Source organism: Caloenas nicobarica, chromosome 7 (genome assembly GCF_036013445.1).
Source record: "Caloenas nicobarica isolate bCalNic1 chromosome 7, bCalNic1.hap1, whole genome shotgun sequence".
In the NCBI taxonomy this organism is placed as follows: Eukaryota; Metazoa; Chordata; class Aves; order Columbiformes; family Columbidae; genus Caloenas; species Caloenas nicobarica.
In genome coordinates, this window is record NC_088251.1 from 36,358,321 (window position 1) to 36,380,129 (window position 21,809).

At 42.2% G+C, this 21,809-nt stretch overlaps 2 protein-coding genes across 4 annotated transcripts in view; both read left to right on the top strand.

The window, feature by feature from the left end:
• MCU (mitochondrial calcium uniporter) overlaps nt 1-13,530 on the top strand; it is an 88,211-nt gene extending 74,681 nt beyond the window's left edge. Inside the window, exons 3-8 of the mRNA XM_065638814.1 lie at nt 3,331-3,501; nt 4,415-4,519; nt 7,750-7,910; nt 8,382-8,585; nt 10,730-10,846; nt 12,020-13,530. Coding sequence (XP_065494886.1) covers nt 3,331-3,501; nt 4,415-4,519; nt 7,750-7,910; nt 8,382-8,585; nt 10,730-10,846; nt 12,020-12,097 — 836 coding nt within the window. The 3' untranslated portion in view covers nt 12,098-13,530. The remainder of the gene's footprint in view (nt 1-3,330; nt 3,502-4,414; nt 4,520-7,749; nt 7,911-8,381; nt 8,586-10,729; nt 10,847-12,019) is intronic.
• A 537-nt stretch (nt 13,531-14,067) lies between these two features.
• OIT3 (oncoprotein induced transcript 3) overlaps nt 14,068-21,809 on the top strand; it is a 28,966-nt gene continuing 21,224 nt past the window's right edge. Inside the window, exon 1 of one of the 3 annotated variants that reach the window (XM_065639437.1) lies at nt 14,068-14,185. Coding sequence is in view for 1 of the 3 variants with exons in the window: in XM_065639439.1 (XP_065495511.1) it covers nt 19,184-19,247 (64 nt within the window). In the remaining 2 variants the exon portion in view is untranslated. Of the gene's footprint in view, nt 14,186-17,599; nt 17,907-19,059; nt 19,248-21,809 lie in introns of those variants that run through there. The other 2 variants (XM_065639438.1, XM_065639439.1) reach the window with 2 other exon arrangements.

A 21,809-nucleotide genomic window follows, 5' to 3' on the forward strand; every position in this document is an offset into this window, starting at 1 on the left:
ACAATTGCTTTCTATGCCAGGATAAAGTGACTGTGTGCAAACACAAAGAGAACGTGACTGCTGTGGAGAACTCAAAATAAAAACCTGAAGGCTTAAATAGGTAGAAGTGTAGAGGACAAATGTAAGGTTGAGAGGGTAATGTAAATGTGTAGCTACTTGCCTGATTTGATTTTATTCTCATATTGTGCTTGAATATTTCTCGTCGTTTCTTGCAAAAACTTCACCTTTACCAGTAGTAAATGTTCAACGCTGACTTCTTTGGCCACACTCTTTTTACTGTACCTTATTTTGGCTTAATGTGTTGCTCAAGTTGTTCTTATGCAAGAACAGAAGTATTTTTAAAAAATACTAATGACCTCTTACTGGTACACATATGGTTGAGTCAAAACTTTGTGGTGCTCCTGTGGAATTCATACCTCAGAGCAACCTCATGCTTAATATAGCGTGTAAAGCTTTTAAAATCTTCCATGGTCTTATTTAGCAGCGTCCCTGGCCAGGTTGAAGGTGTCTGTAAATGTAGGTGAAATACACTTATATACAATTACTTCTTTTACTTATCCCATGTATTTAAATACTGGTTTGAAATTTAATCAGCGAAGATTAGCTGAAATGTTAGCTCTATAATTAGTGAAATGCCAAAATGCTTTGTCCACTTAGTAACTTGTAATTACCCTCGTGCAGGCAATCCACTGGGCTGGCAGAGCAGAGGAGGGCAAGGCGGACAGCTGTATCGCAGCATCTTGTGTTAATAACTTTTACTGGAGCTGTCTGTTGCTGTCTGTTAGTTTTGTGTTATTGACATGTCCTTTGGATTACTACTTTGTTTTTTATTCACCTCTGAGCTCTTCCTTCTCCAATGCAATAAAAATTGACCAGGCATTACTTGTGTGGGAGGTGATGAGAGGATCAACTGGAATTATGGACTTTCCCCACCAGTGAATTAGGCGAGAAAATTACTTTTACAAGCTTTTTGTAAGGTAAATGTAAACCAGCTGTAATTCCAAATTTGTCCTCCAAAAGAAATAATTTGGTCTTCAGCATTTCACCTGAGGTGGAAATCCTTGAGAAAGGTTTTGTGTGTGCTGCCAGCATCGATGACTCGTGGTGCAGTCTGACCTGTTGCATTTATCCCTGTGGCCTCCATCTGGTCCATGGAGGGTTAAAATGCAGCAGGGCTGGTGCTGGCAGGTGCTTCCTCCAAAGCTGCATCCTTGTGTTGTACCAACGGGGACACACAAAGTATTGGTGCAAACGTTGTTATCTGTTCTCCTCTGCAGTAAATTGGCTCTCTGTCTGTATGGTGAAGGTAGCATTTTAGATAAATAATGTTTTTCATGTCTTGTACATACGTTAATGTTGGGTATGCTGCTCACAGAAGCAATGAATTCAATATTTAAGTGGCTATTTTAAGCTCCTAAACATGTTGATCACTCCTTCTGAGCCTGCTATCACAAAGGTGGCTAATGCTAATCTATTTCTTACCAGTCTCTTGCTCAAATACTTGAGTGAAAGAATGCAAAAACTCAATAGCTGGTGTCATAACAGCTGCTGATAAGGAGCTTGAAAATCTGTTTAACTGTCCTCATAAATTGGCAGGGGTTTTTTTTCCCCCCAGTAAATATCTGACTGTTGTCTCTGAGTTTCTAAGCTTCAGAAAACTGAAGCTACTAAAATCCTGTCAGGTGTCAGAGTCTTGAGAAAGAGGCACTTATAGGCTTCCAAATACTGGAGCCTCTTGGGATGCTGTAGTCATTTTAGAAGTCTGTAGTTGGTCACTTCCACCCCAGCTTTGACAGCACTGGAGAGCAAACCCCCAGAAGGGGGAAAAAGCCTTTGGATGCTAGATTCACTTCATGAAGGCATGTGAGGGGAAACTCAAAAGCCCAAGAGAACTCTTCTGGCTTTGTCAAAGTGTACTTGGCACACCTTTTCTCACCATCCATCAGCTCCCCTCTTTGGAGAGGCATGTCGCCCCAAGACTTGTTCTAGTATGCAAACAATCCTGTGATAAATGAGTTCATCATCTGGCAGCAAATCGCTGAAAGGGAAAGAATAAAGGCTGTTGGTTGCACAACTTTCTTAACAGTGGCATGCTGAGAAATAGTTTCCTTTGATAGTTATAATTAGATTATTTACTTCTATTTCTACTTATGTTGAGTTGTTTGACCCGCTAGTTTTGACGTTGGCTGGTTAAATTGACTTGGCATATCAATACATGAGTTAGATGAGTTTAAGTAGACAGTGTGGTTCCTATAGTTGGCCAAAGCTCCAACAGGTGGGAACACTGAGCCAGATGCCATGTGGGTGGGTGCGACTGCACAATCCTTGAGACACGGCAAATGCTCTGTGCAATAAAAAAGATGTTACGTTTTTATATAAGGAAAATATGTAGCATTCCAACGTGAATCATTTTTGTGTGCTTCTATATCTTAGTAACTTCTCCACTTAGGGAGAATTTTGACTGTTTGTGACTCAGTAGAGGGCTTAGGGAGTACAAACTTTTACCTTCTCTTTTCTATGTGTGTACAGAGTGGGCTGTCTTTCTGGCACTAAAATAAAAACCGCCTGACAGTTCATACAGGTCACTACCATCAATTTTAGAAAGGTGCACTGAAATCTTTAAGAATGCTCTTGAAAAAGCTCTTGACAGCACTAAAGAAATGGAAAACGTCCTTTTATCTACACCTAGGAAGTAATGTCTGCTGGAGTACAAAGCGTATTGATCCTATGAATTTTAGATGAAATGACCTTGAAGCTTAAACTCAGAGTCCTGTTCCTACAACCTCATACTCCTGACTGCTCTCTTAAAGATTTGTTGCCTCAGGACAAAGAGGAGGAAACCAGAACTAAACAAGAATAAAAATGTTTAAAGTAGGTCCTTCCTTGATGTTTCCTAATATACACAGTCTGCCATTGTCTTCTGGGCTATAAATCCTGATTAAATTGCTCAGTGTTTTGTCTTCCATAGACCAAAATAATTTGATTCTCAAAAACTAACCAAAACATACCGTGCTGCTATGTTGTGGCTTTCAGATATCATGTTGCCCTCAGTATAAATGTGTTTGTGCTTAGAATAAGTGTATTTTACTTTTCTGCAAAGCACAGGAAGTTTAACAGATACCGCCAAGTTAATGGGAGTGAAAACTTTTGACATCCCTCAGTTTTTCTTTGGTGCATGCATCTCTTGATAAGAGATGAACCAAAAACTTAGTCTGCTGTATGTTCAGCTCTAACAATGTTCGCCTCTTTCCCCGTGAGATGAGTACAGAACTATTACAAGAACATTTGTTAATTTTTAACAATAAACTTGTATTTTTGTCGTCTTTGTAGAAGTGACGGTGGTTTACCAAAACGGGTTACCTGTGATTTCTGTGAATCTTCCATCCCGGCGTGAACGTTGCCAATTCACGCTTAAACCCATCTCAGACTCTGTTGGTGTGTTCTTACAACAGCTGCAAGCAGAGGACCGAGGAATTGATCGGGTTGCAATCTACTCAGCAGGTACTGTTGTTTACAAACTAATTGATTTACTTGCCTGCCAGCTGTCTTCATCCAACCTTTTGCTTTTTCAACGTAAGTTTACTATGGTGGCATTCCTGGAAAAGTAGAAGGTAGAAACGCCATTCCTGGAGTAGGAATATTGTTAACTATCTCTATGTAGTCAGATCTGCCAAGGAAATCTGTAGAGCGAAGGACGAGGAAAACATTCCTAATGCTGAGCTTATAGACTCCAGTTCTGCTGGAGGTGTTCTTGGTGAGTTTCCTACTATTTAGTAGGAAAGGTGCAAGCTATGCTACTGATATAGATGTTCTAATCGATTTATAAGGAGCTCGGTGTAAAAGATGATACAAAGGAAACAATATCTTGCTTAGCTATGAAAACTCAGTAATGTTTCCCGTGTCTTACTTCACCGTTTTGCTCAATTGCTAGATGTCTGTGAGCCACCAAAGCTCTGAAACATCGTTAGATGTCTTATGAAAGTGCCATCGAAGCAGGCGTTTCCTTAAAAGTCTTGGCCTGGGAGGGACGTCTTTGCTGGGTTAGTGATGTCAAAACTGTCCAATACCAGACATGTAAATAATTTCTAAGGCCAGTGGGAAGAGATGAAGGTCACTTAAGTGGATGGTATTGGAAAACATAGTAAAATATTCAGAGTGTGTGGGATGGAGGGAACTTCTTTTTATAAGATGATCCCAAATATCACAAATTTAGAAAAGCAGCTGCACACATAGCTCAGCTAGTATTGGCATTATAAGGTCTCCCAGTATATGTATCAGTCTTGACAAAGAGTATCCTCTGTAGGAAAATGCAGAAGTCCAACAACTGGACTTGGGATGGCTTTACAGCTTAGCCACAGCATGTTCAGGTGCTTTGTTTCAACTGTTTAATGAGTCGCTTGTGTTTGCCTTACAGATGGCACGCGTGTCGCCTCCTCCACAGGCATAGACTTGCTTCTGCTGGATGACTTCAAACTGATCATTAATGATGTCACGTACCATGTTAGACCACCAAAGAGAGGTAAACCAGCCTGGTTCTGGTAAACATCAGGAAAAAAAATGCAGTATTCAGTTCCCTGTTTAATTGCAGCATGGTTTATTTAACTCCTTCAAGAACATGAAATGTTATTTCTAAAGGAAATCTTGCGGTTTCTAGTCCTGCCCTTGGAATCTAATTTAGTGATATCCACATAATCGGAATAGTCAGTGATGAAAAGCAAATATTCGTTCTACTCAAAACCAGTACCTCCCATAAAAGGAATAAATGAAGAAATGTAATTTCTTTCAATTTCTATTTTTTCTGAATTTTCTCCTGATGACTGCAAAGTAATTTAATTTAGCTCATTCTGAATGAGTACAATACAAAATGGGAATTAGATTGAAACTTACATTCTCTGATTTAGAAGAATCAATTGTTCCCTCACCTGACAGTTAACACTGTTTCCTTTTAAGTGTGGTACTTTAAATAATTGCAAATAAACCTTGAAACTGTTAGCTAACAAACAGTGAAATAAATGAGACTCTGCTCTTGGAAGGTTACATTACTGAGAATCCAATAGCAGGGGAAACCAACGTATTTTGAGTCAATAAGAAAATATTTTTAAATACCGGGCTTTTGGGTACTTGTGTAACTTTCAAGATGTGAAAACTTGCAAGAAGTTTTTGAGACACTCCAGAGTTACTGGCAGTGGCAGGAACTTGGTATTTTCATCTACCATCTACTCTTTTCTCCTAGGCAACTTATTAGGCTTAACGAAGCTCCTGGTTCTTGCATACCTATACTTATACCTTAAACAGAAGGACCAGTTCGGGAAGTGTTGGTCTGCTTGTTGCTTGGCTCACAGATAACGGGGGATTTTTGTCTACCTTATAGTTCTGTTATTGTTGCAGGCAAAAATGTGGAGTTTGCAAGCAGTATTTTTCTAAAAGGAATTTTTAGCCACATAGGCAAACAAATTAGGGAGGATTTATAACTTGACTTGCACATCCAATTGAGGTTAGATGGTGCAAATGCCTTCCCCTATTTATCTGGATGTTTTCCCTAGTCTTTGGGCATGCCTCTCTTCAAGCAGTAGATAACGAACAAAATCATTTATAAGGCAAAAGCTGTGAGGGAACTGTTGATGTTCCTTTTACCATCTTGAGCAGCCTGAATAAGATGACACGTTAAAGCAAGTTGACTGATCAAAAATCAGGAAACTGACCATTTCTTTTTGGGTCTGAGACTACCCTAGGTGGCTGGTTTCTTGGGAGACCTGCTGATGTGTGCCATCTTCCTCTGTAGGTGTAGTTAGCTTCCAAGCAGCTTTTTGCGAGGCAAATAATAATGTATTACAGCATTTTATTGTTCACAACTAAATGAGAATGCAAACATGGTGTCTATTTCTGCACTGGAGAAATTGCTGTCCCAAGGTAAGGCGATTCATACATGTCACCTAATGTTTGGGAGAGCAAAGTCTGTGTTAATGAGTCGGCATGGTTTTGGTTGGCTCGCTTGTAAGATGTGCCCATTGTGTGCTGGTAGGTGAGCTCTGGGATCACCTAGGTTACATGAAACAGCTGCCTTTGATTCATTTGCCATGGAGATTTCTATAGTTAGCTTGTATTAAAATGAGTGTGCCTGTAAATAGAATCATAGAATCATTTCAGTTGGAAGAGACCCTCAGGATCACTGAGTCCAACCATAACCGTGCCTAACTCTAACACTAAACCATGTCCCTAAGAACCTCGTCTAAATGCCTTTTAACTTCCTCCAGGGATGGTGACTTTACCACTGCCCTGGGCAGCCTGTTCCAATGCCTGACAATCCTTTCCATGAAGTATTTTTTCCTAATATCCAACCTAAACGTCCCCTGGCGCAACTTGAGGCTGTTTCCTCTCATCCTGTCACTTGCTGCTTGGGAGAAGAGACCAACACCCTCCATGCTACAAGCTCCTTTCAGGCAGTTGTAGAGAGCGAGGAGGTCTCCTCTCAGCCTCCTGTTCTCCAGGCTAAAGAGCCCCAGTTCCCTCAACTGCTCTTCATCAGATTTGTGCTCCAGGCACTGAGATTAGTTCTATTTAACTTTTCAGCTGTTGCTTTTCCATTTTTACAGAATCACCCTGTGTATTTTGAAATGGAAATGCCACAACACTGTAATCTAAGTACTAAGTACTAAGTACTTTTTGATGGTCGCTTCAGTAGAAGCACACACACCTTATTTTGTTTTCCTTTATTTTCTTCCCATAGGGGAGCAGGAGCCCTTTAGCTGCGAGGGGATATGGTGTGCTTTGCCTTGGCACAGACAACTGAGTCACTTCTTTCCTTTTAGCTGCTAGTGTTAAAACTTAAGCTGTCCGTAGCTTTTAATCAATTGAAACTCTTCCACTTGTTGCTCGTTGGAGAGTTGCAGGCCAAGTCTAGATAGGTTCCTGTGACTTTTCCATGTCAGTTCTGCGCTCTATGTTGGTAAAATCATTATTCTGAGAAGATGACCTAGGTACAAGCCCAAGGATGCTACAAAAAAAAGTAAATACAGTTTTTTAGATTATTTGGCTAATGTCAAGTTCTTTTGCTTTAATTTGAAACTTTTTTTTCATATGGAGTGTGTAATATACCGCTAGTCATAAATCCTTTACAAGTTGATTTCCTTTAGGAATCCTTTTTGTGTTGAAATGCAGGGATAAAGGCATTTTCCTCTGGTGGCCCTGTTACTGCCTTTATTTAAATATACTGTGAGAGAGAATTTCATTGTCCTGGAGGCAGCACAGCATGGGGTAGCCCACAGAGTGCTGAGAAACAATTCCCGGCATTGTTACTCAAAATAATTATTATAAGACTGCACGTTCTGGGGCCATTAACCCAAGATCTTTGGTGGCCACCGTCAATAACCATGGTTGCAGACGGTCTGGATTCTGGCTGTTTCTCGACAGCTGATGTGATGGATCGGACTCGTTTAGTTGTTCATTTGTCTTTATTAAGTCTTGTATATAAATATGGATCAGAAGTAGCTGTTGATACCTGGCAAGCTAATAGCATGGATCTCTTTTCCTTGTTCTTATCAAATATTAGGAATACCCAATAATAAACGCTGGTTTTCTTTTGAAGAAATAGCATTTTCTTAGAGTGCTGGAGCTCTTCCAAATACTTCTTTGTTGAAAAGATAGTTTCATGCATTTCCTGTGCAGACTAGTAGCAGTTTTTGAAGAGTACATGAGAAGTTCTGCGGATAAATGCATATAAAGCGGCCTTTTTTTTTTTTTCCCCCCTAGAGCTCTTAAGCCATGAAAACGCAACAATGCTGAATGATGTCAAGACATTGGTTCAGCAGTTGTATACTGCCTTGTGCATTGAGGAGCACCAGCTGAATAAAGAGAAGGAGCTGATAGGGCGACTAGAGGAATTGAAGGAGCAACTAGCACCACTAGAAAAAGTAAGTTCTCATTGTATTTTACTTATCCTCCAAATTCATCCTTCATTTATTTCAGGGTTTTAATTAGGTGCTGGCATGGTTTGAATAGTTTTATGATCACTGAAGCAGAAGATTCACTAAGTGTGTACCAAACCATGTCTGTTTCTGTGGAAGTTTTTTGTTTCCTTGGTTTATATATTGGGAAATTAACTTGATAGTAAATAAAGACTAGGGCTAATGCAGCAGAACTTCTCTGAACATAGAGAAATAAGCAGCTTTGCAAGGTATCCAGAGCATGCTAAGGGGAAGATATGGCTGATGGCAAGATATTGATAGAAGTCTGGATTTGTCTGCATAACCTAAACTCAAATCGTGTATGAAACCACTTAGGATTTTTAATATAAACACAAGGTATTATTTTTACATTATCTCTTAATTATATTGGCAAAATTATTTTTGAGAATATAAGGCATGTACTTCTATCTCCTGCAGGTAAGGATGGAGCTCAGCAGGAAAGCAGAGAAGAGGACAACCTTGGTGTTGTGGGGAGGCCTGGCCTACATGGCCACTCAGTTTGGGATTCTGGCCCGCCTCACCTGGTGGGAGTATTCTTGGGACATTATGGAACCAGTCACCTATTTCATCACCTATGGTAGTGCCATGGCAATGTATGCTTATTTCGTAATGACTCGCCAGGTAGGACTTGTTATGCTGATGTTGACCCCTCAGTAGAAGACTTGCTTTGAACTTTGCTCCCTAAAGAAATAGGAAAATTTTACCTGTTAGAAGTCGCCTTGCGCCTTCCTTGTTCTGTTGGAAAATAGATGCCACTTGATTTAATTTGTGCTGTCTGGGATGGTGGTGTATGGTTGTGGGCTCTTCTGGTGGTGGTCACTGCTGATTTTCTGGTTGTCTTACCATAAATGCATATGTATGTTCTGTAATTGACTGCTTTAGCTAGACAGGATCATCTACTGACCCATAATGGTTTCTGCACACATGCACGCAGCCTCACACACGTTGACCTGCACTGGAGACCTCCAGGTGCTGTGATTTATCAGCCCAAATGAACTATGGGTACATGAGGTACCTTCTGAGTTTTAAGGAAGAACACATCTCTGTCTTCTCTGGCTTTTTTAAGGAGACAAAGGTTCAGGGATCATGTTGGAAATGCTTTTGTTTAAGCGTTTCTTGGATCTGGCCTCCCATCCAGATGAAAGATCCTTCTCTGGATCATTGTAGTTGTGACAGACTGTGTGGTTTTTCTAGTACATGTTTTTTTTCATCACTCCTGTTTTAAACTTCATAGTCCCACCTAAATAATGAGGGAGGGCAGGCTCAAAGAGTCTCTGCTGTCACAAGACCATCAGAACAGTTGCTCCAGGCGTTCCAGCACGGTGTCCCAGGGGCCTGTCAGCTGCATCATTTCAGGGGTTGGGGACACATGCTGCAATAGTTTCCACTAAGTGTGGTTGGAACTTCTGGCATGTTTGAATTCAGATTTATTGTTTTAATTGTCATCTGTATCAATTAGTACCTCTTCAGCCAGACCTTGAAATCTCGGCATTTCAGGGCTGGCTTGACCCAAATGCAGCTTTTCTCCACCTGGCAGCCCTGATCCCTGGCTGCACAGCAGGCACAGAGGCTGCATCATGTTCCAGTGCAAGCGAGAGTTAACTTCAGCAGGCAGACCTGTGCTTTGTAGAGGCTGTGTGTGGGATTTGGTGCAAACAGCTCTGCTGCTTCGAGTTATCTACACGCTCTAGAAAGTTGTGAATTTTACAGTAGAGAATTGCTGGTAAAAGCTGTGGTATTGGGTTCTTATTCTCGCTTGCATAGCTTGGTTGAGAGATCAACATCTAGATCTCTCATCTCTCATCAGCATCTAGAGTTGCTTTAATTAGCCGTTGCATGTTTATGACCTTAAGAAAAGGAGAGTAAGGACCATATTACAAAGGTTTATTCCAGTATTTATAGCTCTCTTTTCCCCTCCGTTTCTCCCCAAAAACTTGTTGGTATTGAAACCTGAAACATGTTAGTTTTGATTCTCTCTGCATGGAAGGATTCACACATTCAGGACAGAAGGGTGGTGATGGTAACTTGCTGCTGGAGTGTATCATAGTGGTAGAGAAGCAAATGCCTGACTGTACAGGCTTTGATTGGGATGGAGTTCATGTTCTTTACAGTGCTGTGTGTTGAATTTGTGACCAAAACAGCCTTGATAATGCACCAATGTTCTTGCTATTGCTCAACAGCAGCAAGGCCTTCTGTGTTTCTTGGTTTCTCCCTGCTCCCCTCAGTCCTGGGTACAGGCTGGGGGTGAGTGAGGTGTTGTGAGGGGACCCAGGTGGGACAGCTGACCCAAACTGGCCAAAGGGATGTTCTGTACCATATAACGTCATGTTCAGCACTAAACTGGGGGGAGTTTCTCCAAAATAGCTGTTGCTCGGAGATTGGCTGGGCATTGGTCTGCTGGTGGGAGGTGGCGAGTGATTGCTATTGCACCACTCTTCTGGGTTTTTTTGTTTTTTCTTCATTTATTAAGCTGTTGTTTGGGGGTTTTTTCAACTCCTAAGTTTCTCTTGGGTTTTGCCCTTTTGATTCTTTTCCCTTATCTGGCTATAGGGGAGGGAGTGAGTGACTGGGTGGGGGCTTAGCTGCTGGATTGGGGTTACTCCACCACACTGGGTGAGCTTAAAAAATACTGTCTGGTCTCGTGCCTTCACTGACAGAAACTGGTCATCCTCCCAAAATGCATCTGATACGTATTGCACTAATGGCAGCCCGCATTGCATCCTGTTGTGGCTTTATTCCTATCTTCTCTCCTTTTGTCTTTTTAGGAATATGTTTATCCAGAAGCTAGAGACAGACAGTACTTATTATTTTTCCATAAAGGAGCCAAAAAGACACGATTTGATCTAGAGAAATACAATCAACTCAAGGATGCAATTGCTCAGGTAACAAGAATTTTTCCAGCAATAAGACAAAGAAATTACTGCTTGCTAGTTCTTAGCTGCTATTAATAGATGCACCTCAAACAAGAATGGGTGTATCTGAAGTTTTCAGCCCATTTTCTTGTCACAGCCCCAGTGCAATCACTGGATTGGCTTTGATATGCCCAGGAATAGAACTGCTGGATGTGTAAATTGACATGAAATGGTTGCCTATATCTGTCTGTAAGGGCCTTTTAGAAACTGCTGGCAAGTCTTTAGTTGCTTCAGGCACTTCATGCCTCAGAGGAGCCTGATTCAAGATTTCCTCCTCAGCTCCTCCACACCAGATGGATTTAGTGAGGAGTGAAGACTTGCATCCATTCAGTTAACATCTTCCTGACATAGCACTTCAGTGCACTGGGTTGCAGTCCTGGAAAATAACGTTCAAAAAATTTAGCTGTATTGTTAGAAGCAATGGGGACAGATTTCTCATGTTCTAGAGACAGACACTTTTGGCAGACTGTCCACATTGTGGGATCTGTTTAAGAAAGGAGATGGGTAGAGATTTTGCCTTGTGTTTCTGAGAGCCTTTCTGCAGAAGGATGGCACAGGCAGAAAAAGCAGAGCTACCACGTTCTTTTTCACTGCTCCGGATCATTCTCTGTTTATTCCCAGGCTCTGGAAGTGACAGTGTAGGATATCCAGGGCAAGATGTGTTCTCCTCTTGCCTTGGAGAAGGAGCTGCTTGGGGAGCAGAGGAAGGTTAGGACTAGGCTCTCTTAGTTTCATGAGAAAACTCAAAGACCTCTGCGTTTTCTCATGCCACGCTGAATATGGGTACCCTTGGGTGACTGGATTTTCATGGAGCTTTTCTTATAGAAACAACCATTCCCATTAATCGAGCCATATTTTTTTAAAGTGTTCCAGTCAGTTTATGGGGATCAAGCCTTGCCTACCATATTCCTTTTAAGTGGCTGCACGTAGACAAGTTGAGAGAAGTACAGAGCAAATGTCTTAAAGCGCTGAGAATGGTTTTCCCAAATATGAGCCTGTGACTTTGTTTTACTTTTTGAATGCTTCCATTCTGGACAGGAAAAACAAGGAACTACGGCAAAGTTTTCCATTCTGTAAAGTGGAATGGTATTGGGCAAGGTATATTGAGAGCTTGTTCTTTTATAATGTGTCTTTTACTTTTAGGCAGAGTTGGACCTTAAGAGGCTTCGAGACCCGCTGCAGGTTCACCTGCCCATCCAGCAAATTGAGGAAAAGGACTGATCAGCAAAGAAGCTCTGAACCCCGGCAAAAAACCTGTTCATAGCTCTTGCCTTTTTAATTAAAGCATTACAGGTGGAAGCTGGGAGGTGGTGTGGGGGTGAAGGGTTTTTACCTTTAATCAAGACAAAGGACTGTATGGGGGAAATCTCTTAAACCCTGAAGATGGGACATTGTGGAATGTTAGTTCTGAAAAGGGCTTGGCAAATAGTCACATTTAAAAACCGTCTGAATGGCAATTGTGTACAAATACAGGATTGGGGGGGTTCATGAAGAGAATGTAATGCTGGGGGTGTAGGGGTGTCTTCTTCCAGCTTTGCAGGGTCTGCCTCTTGATAAGACACCAGCAGCCTGCTTAGCTTTTTAAATTTTCCTTTACCTGATTCAGATCTCTCTTTCTCTCTCAACAAAAATAAAGGAGAAAAAAAAAAAGGAGCAAAGAATCCAAGCCACCTGGAGCTATGGCTGGTGATCAGAACTTGCACTCCACCGCCATTAACACGCACACTTCTGATCAGACCTGGTCTCTTTTATAAGGTTACTACAAGACTGCTTTCTACTGGAAAACCGTGAGCTTCCCCTTCCCAGCCCACCCCATGTGCTCCACTGCCTTCCTCCTTATTTGTAGCACAGACTGGTTGTAGCCAAGTGAGAGAAGGAACAAGTTTTCTTCTGGACATTTGATAATTGATATTTTGGATTATTCCATAATAACTATATAAACTTTGCGTCCCAGTGCCCTTGAGCTCCTTCTAGAAATCAGTGGCAGCATTGCATGAGAGGTTTTTTCTATTCAGTCTTAAGGGAGGGATATTTCCCCTCTTCCTGCCCCAAATCTGATAGCCACCTGGACTATGAAATTATGAAGGTTTAAAAGATTATAAAACTGTCGCAGAATCATGATTCCTGCTTAAATGAACAGTTCTGGCACATGGAATAATTAAACTTGATATTTGCTTGTGTAACAGGATAAAAGGTCTCATACATGGTCAAAGCATTTTCCTTGCCCAGAGGCTTTTTGAAAGCCTGGGGCTCTTAGAGTGCAGGACACAGAACTACTTCAGTTCTCTAGAACTTTCCCCTAATTAAGTAGCTTTAAATGAACTTTGCACCCACAGGTCAGAATTTCTTAGGAGTGGCTAATGACATTTCTCGTTCTTAGCTAAAAGAAATAGAGGAAGGAAAGTCAATCCGTTGCCCTCTCTTCTAGCCAAGGCTGGCTGATTTCTAAGCAGATAAAACATCTCTTCATTCAAAGCAGGTCAGTCTGTTTTAGCATCCTGCTGATAAATACTGTGGAGACAGGATGAAGGTGGGAGAAGGGCACTAAGTTTTATCTACAGAAAGACTGGCTGCTTTTTTGATGTTTCACTACTACTCCTCACTGTGTCATGGAAAGAGGCTTCTGTTTGGGGTTTTTTTGTGTTGTTTTTTTTTTAAGAAAAAAAAAAAAAAAACTAGGAAAGAAAAAACAAATCAGTATTAACTAGACTCCAGGTGCCTTGCAGATGTGGAAACACAGCTGGGATTGCTGCCTCTTCTCACTCAATGGCATGTTGGACCGAATGGGTGCATGTTTCTAGTTTTATTTCCCCCTTCCCCTTTTCCTCTGTCTTTCAATTTATTTACATTGTGTGATTATTTTTTTTTATCTGTTTTATCCTGTTTGTGTGGTGAGTTTTAAGGGGAAAAAAATGAACACAATCCTGTAGCTGAATCCTTGGTGTGTGTTTGGGATGAGGGAGGGAGCATGGAGAAAAGTCCTTCTTTAAAAGAATTCTGAACATGTGTAAAATCCTGTATCATTTATGAAATATGTATAAAAGAGCAATGTACTTCTGGAACAATAAATAACTATTCAATTTTTGAATTGGTGCTCTTGAACAACATTATTTTCCCCAGTTAACAGAATATTGTATGTGTGGCAGCTCTGCTGAGTTTCCTCCATTTCTTTTCGTTTAGGTTGTTTCTTCTTGACCTTACATCACTGAGGCCGTGGTGATGCAGATAATAGCTTTCCTGAAGAAGCTTGGATGGAGATCTTGCTGCCATGCCTAGCTGCGTAACACAGGGATCTCAGGAGCAGTTGAGGTAGTGAGGTAGAGGTAGAGATGTTGGGTCTAACAAAGATCTGCCTTTGTTTGACCAGCATAGTAGCTCCATGTGGAGGCTGTGATAAAATCTGGAGACATGTGGCAGGTTGCAGGGTAAGAATATATATGGGCATGTAATGCCCAGCAACCTCAAATATGTACCAAGTGGTGTCAGTGTATTTCTATATTGCATTCAACTGCTGTTTCAGAGGAAGCCCTTGAATGACTGTGTCCTGATTTGTCATGGTGATGTATTGTTTGTTCATTAACTTTGGGAATCAGACTGTACTTTGTCCGGACTTTATAAGATGTTAGGATGAGATGTTTGCTGCTAGAAGATTTTTATCATGTCCATTGACTACTTAAAAAGAAAATTCTGTGATCGGCCAGTTCTTAAAACATTTAACACTCTCCAGTGTTTTTTAAGGCCAGAGAGGAGCAGCTGGAACTGTTATCTGTGACGTGCCTTTAATCACTGCTGAAATTGAGCTCAGCAATGCTGGCAAACCCATAGTCGTCTGCTGTGTACAGATGAGCTGCTGCCCTCCCTAGACAAACTGCTTGGAACAGTTGCATAAGAGCTCCTCCGTTTTAGCATCCAGAAGAACTGAAGACTTTGACATCTAGCACCACACTCCCTATATTGAAAGCAAGAAAATGCTGTGACAAAATTGTTCCTGCACAAATTGTTCCTTCCACCCCAAAGGGTGGGTGACGTGCCACAAACCTGAAACTCAGTGCTGCTGCTTTTGTTGCCCTTGAATGCAAACACTGAAGGGAAGGGTGACATTTGCTTGCTCTCCTGATACATATTGTTGTATGTCAACATCAACAAACTCTCCTGCAGTCGCTATTTCATGCCTGGGAGCCAGGCAGGTAATAGGGTCCTGTCCCACTGGCAGCATGTCAGAGCAGGCAGTGCTGCCTGAATCTTAATGTAAGATGCGAAGGGTGAACAGCAGCATGCATTGCAGTGTTCAGATGCTGCTTTTTCTATCAATTTTGTTATTCATTTGCTTAACCTCTCTTCTCTCTCCTTCTGTGAGGGAGCTTTCAAATAAACATGTCAAGTTCCAGATTGTCTGGAGAAATGTATTAGATTCCCTTTTTGCTATGCCTGTGAGGCTGTACCTTGCAAGTCTCTCCAGGGGCGGTGTTCATGGCTCCTTTTTCCTGAAGAGCAGAGAAGAAACTCTTTCTTTTCCCCTGTAACCCTTCCTACATGGCAGGCAGTGATGACTATCACCTTGCTGTGAATTCTTACACTTCCACATTGGGTCTAAGAGGATTTGTGTGATGCTCTGAAGCTGCTCCTGTCAGACCTTGGCACTATGTCAGTCAAGTAAAGCTGGTCAAGTTGCCCTGAGCTGGTCAAGTTGTCTGAGCCAGTGGAACGATTTCTTTAATCTCCTCTCTGGTTTTTGTGTGGAGTTGTAAATGCAAACTGCTTTCCTCTGTGCCACATTGTATGACTTTATTTTCACATAGGAAGGAGCTTTTAATATCTGAAGTATTTTTCTACCTAAGAGATTGCAATTATTCCCTTCAAAAAAAAAATCATTTCTATATTGACATTAAAGAGGTGAAAAGTAAAATACAGTAATGGAAATTACCGACGTTAAAGGGGCGAACAATAAAATACAGGAATGGAAATTACACTTGCAATGTACCTAAGCCCTGAAGTACAGAGAAGCTGGTGTTATGCTGTGTCGTTGTGGCTCTGTGAACTTGTAACAGATGGGTCCTACTCCCCTTTCTACCCCTGATTAGTTTTGTAATTGTGGGTATGCCCCAGTTCCTACATCTAGAAACTGAGGATTGTGGAAAATACACTGAGTTCTGTAGGACCTGTGGAAGAACACTCTCAAAACACCGAGTTCTGCATCACTGGGCACCACTACAGGAAGGGAAATAACTGCTACTCTTCACAAGGAGTTATGTACTTGTCTGATTTTAATGGGGTCTCGGTGTTTTACCGGTTCTTGCGTTGAGTTTGCTCATACTTCACCCAACTCACGTTCACTCCCTGATCTCAACAGCCCTTCCCATTGGCACCGTGTCCTGGGACAAGTTGTTTACAGCAACGAGGCCTATCTGGAAGTCCTTGACATTCGTGCAATCCATCTGGGCAGCATGTCAAGGCTTATTGTGAATGTACATCCTCAAATCAATCGCAGACGGGGATCCTGTTGTGTTGGATTCTCCTCTCAGCAGCAGGAAGCCCTGATAAGCTTTTCCGCTGCTCCTTCTAGGCAGTGCAGGCGTTAACTCCTGCACCAGGAGCTGTTCTTCACACACTTTCATCAAACATTGGTGTGTCTTGAGAGATGGCTCTGATAAAGGTCAGCTTCAGCAGACGCCAAAGCACTTTATTCATGAGTCCATTGTAAAAAGTATGAGGCTCTCCAGCCTCGCCAATGCTTTGAAGAATTAGAGTTCCTTGCAGAAGGATGGTGAAGCCTTCCAAATCTCGGGGTGGGATGAGAAGCGTGGTTGCCACCTGCAAAATTAGCATCCTTTCTTGCATTAAGAATAGACATAAACCAGACTGAGACAGCAGCAGGTTAAGATCTTATCTTCTGGGTACCAAAATAAAGTCTCAGGCCTCTATTTTAATACGACTGTCGCTCTGTTGTTTGGGCTTTTTTCCTGCTTCCCTTCTCAGGAATAATTTCTCCAGCTCCCTTAGGCATAGATTTGCCATGGCCTACTCTGATACAGGCTACTATTGTTTGTGGGGGAACTGGAACTATGTGTGTCACCTGAAATAACTTGCAAAGCAACAAGAAAGTGCTGACACAAGCGTTGCCTCTGGTGACGCTTCTTCCAGAAGACTGAGATCATCTTTGCCTTTCCTGTGGATCCCAAAAAGGTTTAAAGGCAGCGCACGGAATCTTCTCCAGCTTTAGACTGTTTCCTTAAATTAGATGTTATGGTGATTTGGGATAGTGTCATCTCCGGGAATCCTGGGGCATCTCCTGCTTTAATCCCTTTGGAGAACTTGATAGGGCCTGTTTGCGACATTTTTGAGGTTCAAAATTGCTGGGTTGCAGTTCGTTTCCCTATGTTATTTGTCAGTTGTCTGTCACTTACATGTAACTGTCAAAGCATGACTGGTGTCAGGCCTGATATACCACCTACAAAGATAAAAGCAGTTCATAATTAAGTGGTTCAGAGAAATACACACAATTCTAACACAAATAGGAAATTCAATTCAAACTTGTCACTTTTATTTACCCAGGATCTTAAGTATGAATCAACCTCTCAATGAAAATGGCAAAATATAACTTCCTGTGGCTTGCTGTATTATTCTCCGTTCAATTTTAGTTTCTCTTCTGGGAATTCACATAATCACCTTGTGAGGGTTATCTGCCTTGTTAGCTTTGCATAGTGAATTTGTTCTCCTTTCCTGTTGCTGAAAAAAACTTCTCTGGTACTGCACAGCTGTCAGCACAATATAGCTACAAAGATTTTTTTTTTTTTCTTTTTTTTTTGTGGTGGTGGTGGTGGGAGCAATGACAGTTATTTAGAAAGCTTCTTTTGTTGTTCCCTAGAGTCATTCACCACTGGAAAAGACTCTGCTGCGGTGAAGCAGAACAGCACATTGCATTTTGCTGCCAGGGGAACACCCAGACAGAGGGAACCTATTGAGAACTTTCTGTAATGTACAGTATCTATAAAGCAGGCGAATACCCAGCTCCTTACCTCATGCAAACTCGGTATGAAAATAGCCTGGCTGCTTTTTTTCTACTGGGATTTGAAGCTAGTGCATCAGCTTTGGTGTTATTCCTTATGCCAGCCTGCTGCAGAAATGCAGGATGCAAAGGGAATGGGGAAATGCCTCCCCTTGCTTGGCTGTGCTGTTACTGTAGGCTTCGGTGTCCTCTTTGCTGTTGCGGAGCTTTCTGGCTGTAGATAATTTCCTGGGAGAGAACTGTAAGACCATTGTTTGTAAGCAGGGAGGGACCTGTAGATATATATAGGTTAAAAACAGAGCTTTAAATCTATTATCTATTATAAGAGCTATAGCTCATGGGATGAGAGGGAAGATCCATTTCTGCTTATTCGTGTTGTCCTTGGCATCTCTCACTGCTAGTCGTGGTGCTTGGTTTGCTTTAGCAGAGAACAGATTTCAGTGTGCTACGTCTCATCCATAGCCAGAGTGTGTGGTTATGACCTGCAGCTCAGCCTAGTTTGGGCTGGACCGGTGAGGCAGAGGTTTTCAATTACTCAGTTTTGCTTAGAAGTTAATTCTGTAATGTCAAGTTTCTTGACTGTTGGCTTGGTTTTCTTTTTTGAAGACAGAGATCATAAGACCACTGCAGAAAAATGTCTTTACTTGCCTTGTTTGATAATCTTACTGCAATGATCGTGTTGTTTGACTAAGAGTGGAAAGGGTCTTTGTGTAGTATTGGAACAGTTTATTTCCCTGTGGGATACCAGTCCTTCATTTTGACTGATGTTCCCATTGTAGCTCTGCTTGGAAGGCTCAGTTCTTCTTTGGCCACGATTTCCTGCAGTTAAGGCTCTCTGGTTGGTGTTTTTTGCCTGTGCGGAGCCATGAAGTCGTATGACTTGTGGAAGGAGCAGAGATAACAACAAGCACCCATCTGTTCTTCTTTTCCATCCCTTTGGGATGTCCGGGTGTCCCCTAGTTAGAATTCTTCTCCAGATAAGATAGCAGAGGTGTCACTGTGGGGCAGTCAGGCCAGAAAACAATAGCGGGTTGAGTCCAAAAAACAAGATTGATCAGTAAGTTGTCAATAAGGGGTAGAGCTGCTCTGCGGCGGTCAAGGCTGGAGGTCAAGGCTGGAGTTGTACCCCACATCCCTTCAGCTTCTTCCTGTGATAAACTTCCAGGAGAGCTATCACACTTGCTCTTCAGAAAGCTTGGGGTCAGAAGCTCTGCCGAGAGGAAGGCTGCAAGAGCCACAGCCTGTGCAAGGGCTTTTGAGCCTCGGTTACTTGAGTGGTAACTGTTCCTTGGCCGAGTGGGATGTTCCAGTACTTGGTTTTCTGTATCGGCTTCATTATCCGCTTGCAGCCAGTGTCTTCGATGGGTGAGTGAAGAGGCATTGCTTTCAAGCTTATTTCTGTTTGCTGCCTGTAAGGTTGGTGTTGAGCCTTGGTATTCTTAGATAGAAGACTGGAAGACATGAGAAATATCCTCTTTGAAGGTGGTGTGAAATGCTTTCCAATTGGAAAGGCCTTTCTGTCACAGGGCGCGAAGGCTCCCCTGTTGGGAAAATCTCTATTGCCATGGCACTGTGGGATTTTCTTCTCCCTTCAGAGGGGAGATTCTGTGAGTAGATATTATGCTACTTTTTCACCTGCTTTTCTGACAAATCTGAACTGAATTTAGTGTCATAATGCAGTGTTGCTCATTTCATTGCTTAGTTGTGACAGGGCTGAGACCTCCCGTTACACAATACACACAGGATTAATCTCTCTGCAGAACAGTGGGTTTAGGAATGCTTGCTAGAGCCCAGTTCGTCATCCTATATATATATTGGTGCGTCAGCTAGAGAACTAATGATATTATCAAGATTACAAATGGAAAAGCTTTCCTTCGTAGCTAATGCTTGTCACGCTGAATTGCTCAGGCCACGCAAGAAGTGTTGGGGAGGAAAAAATCGAGGCAAGAAAAATGAAAAACGGAGGGAGCTGGAGACAGTTATATGTCTTGTGCAAAACCCCTCTGGTTTCATTGTCTGGGGAGAAGAGATGAGAGATTGATTAGTTGCTTCTGTATTTTTGTGGAGTTTTTTCTTAAAAAACTCAAATTCATTTTCAGCAGACTGCACTGCCAAAGGCTGCTCGGTGTCTGCAGGGAGGTTGGCTCGGGGCAGCCCTGCAGTCCGAGGGCGGCTCTTGAGGGTCTGCAGTTTTTGAAAGAGTGCTGTCTGCTTTTTCTGCTTGTCTGCCTCCCCTTCACTCCTGCCTGAAGCTCTCAGAGAAATGAAAGATGGGAGGGTGTGCTACCCCATTCCCCCAAAATGCCTTCTTCCAGTTCCCTTTGAGCCACTGCATCTTCATCTCAGTAAATTTTGCCTTTAAATTATCTTCTGAATGTTTGGGAGACAATGTGATCTTCCTAGATGAGTGTTTTCAGAGTCTGACTACAAAGAATATTTCATAAAGTTAATTATACTATATGAAAGCTAATGAGAGCGTGTGTATTTTTGGCGCTGCCCAGCTGGGAAGCTGACAGGGCATTCCTCGCTTCGCCTCATTTGGCTTTTAACAGCACAAAAACCTTTTTAACTTAGTCAGTGACTCACTCTGAGGCCATACTAAATCATCTTGTGGAAACCAAGTGAGTTACACTCAGGGAAGCCCAGCGGAAGCCTTTTCAGCTCTGTGCAAAGGAGAGGCAGGACCCATCTTTTCCTCTCACAAGAAGTTAAGCAAGCTTTTGGAGGATGAGATCTAATGGTGCTGCTGCTGTCTGTGGGTAAGGGGAGGCAGGTGAAATTGAGGGCTCCCGAGGGGTTGCCTGGTGAATCTCATCAGAGATTTTGTGCCGTGGTTCCCCCTGCACTGCTCAGAACTGAGGGCTGCTTGCGGTGGGAGCGTATCCACTCCTCTGCGTATCTCGGGAGTTACGGTGCTAAGTGTTCCCTTCGTGCCAGCCTGCAGCTCTGCAGCACTCGTACGACTACAGCAACTGCTCCTGCCCTTTATGCTGGATTTGAGGCCAAGCAAAACATGTCTGTGGCTGAGGATGGTGTAAGGACGTTTGTCAAGAGAGATTTATACTTGTGAGAAGGTACAAGATAGCATGTCGGTGAGACAGATATTTACAGAGGATGCAGCTAAATGAGTCCATTCTCGGAAGCACTTGTAGTTCCTACTTTAAAGTCAGTGAAGCAAATCAAATAATTAACCAAGATGGTTGGTCTCTGTCCAGAGCATTCTAATAGAAACAATATAACATCTCCCCCCACCCGAACTGCATGACTCTTTTGTTTAAACAAAACAGAGCAATTTTAGAACTTGAAAAGAAATGTGGTGTGGAAAGTAGAGGGTATTCCAGTCTGAGATGCACTTAATCAGAATGGTTGGTTTTATTAGCCTAATTTCTAGCAAATGGTAATCAATTTTCCTTACTCAAGACAGTATTAACATTCATTTTGCTTAATAGGGAATAGCTAGTCACAGGTAAGTGGTGCTTAATCAGGTATTAAATATAAGTGAAAATGAAACCTTTGGACTTTTAGTGAGGAAGCTGTCAAATCAGGGTTAATTCGGAGATGACTGAAAATGTAACGAGCACTTCAGTTCTTTGGTTTTTTTCTTCCCTATGGTATTCTTGTGTTTTAATTGTTTGCAGATGGTTCAGAAAGGCCTCTGAAAAGGGACGCACTCCTTGAGCGCTGCATGAACAGACATGCACATATCAGGAGGTCTGCATGTTTCTATCTTGCCCTCACGTACACCCACTTCATTCACAAACATCCGATCTCCTGGGGAGATCAGGAGGGTTTGTGGGCTTGCAAGGGACATGACTGTGTAAAGAATTGAACTTTTTGCTCCCCAGAAGGTCCTAATTCAGACCTTCGTGCTCTCTAGGTTTTAAGATAATAAATAAAAAGATCTGGGGAAGCTGTTTCAGATGCAAG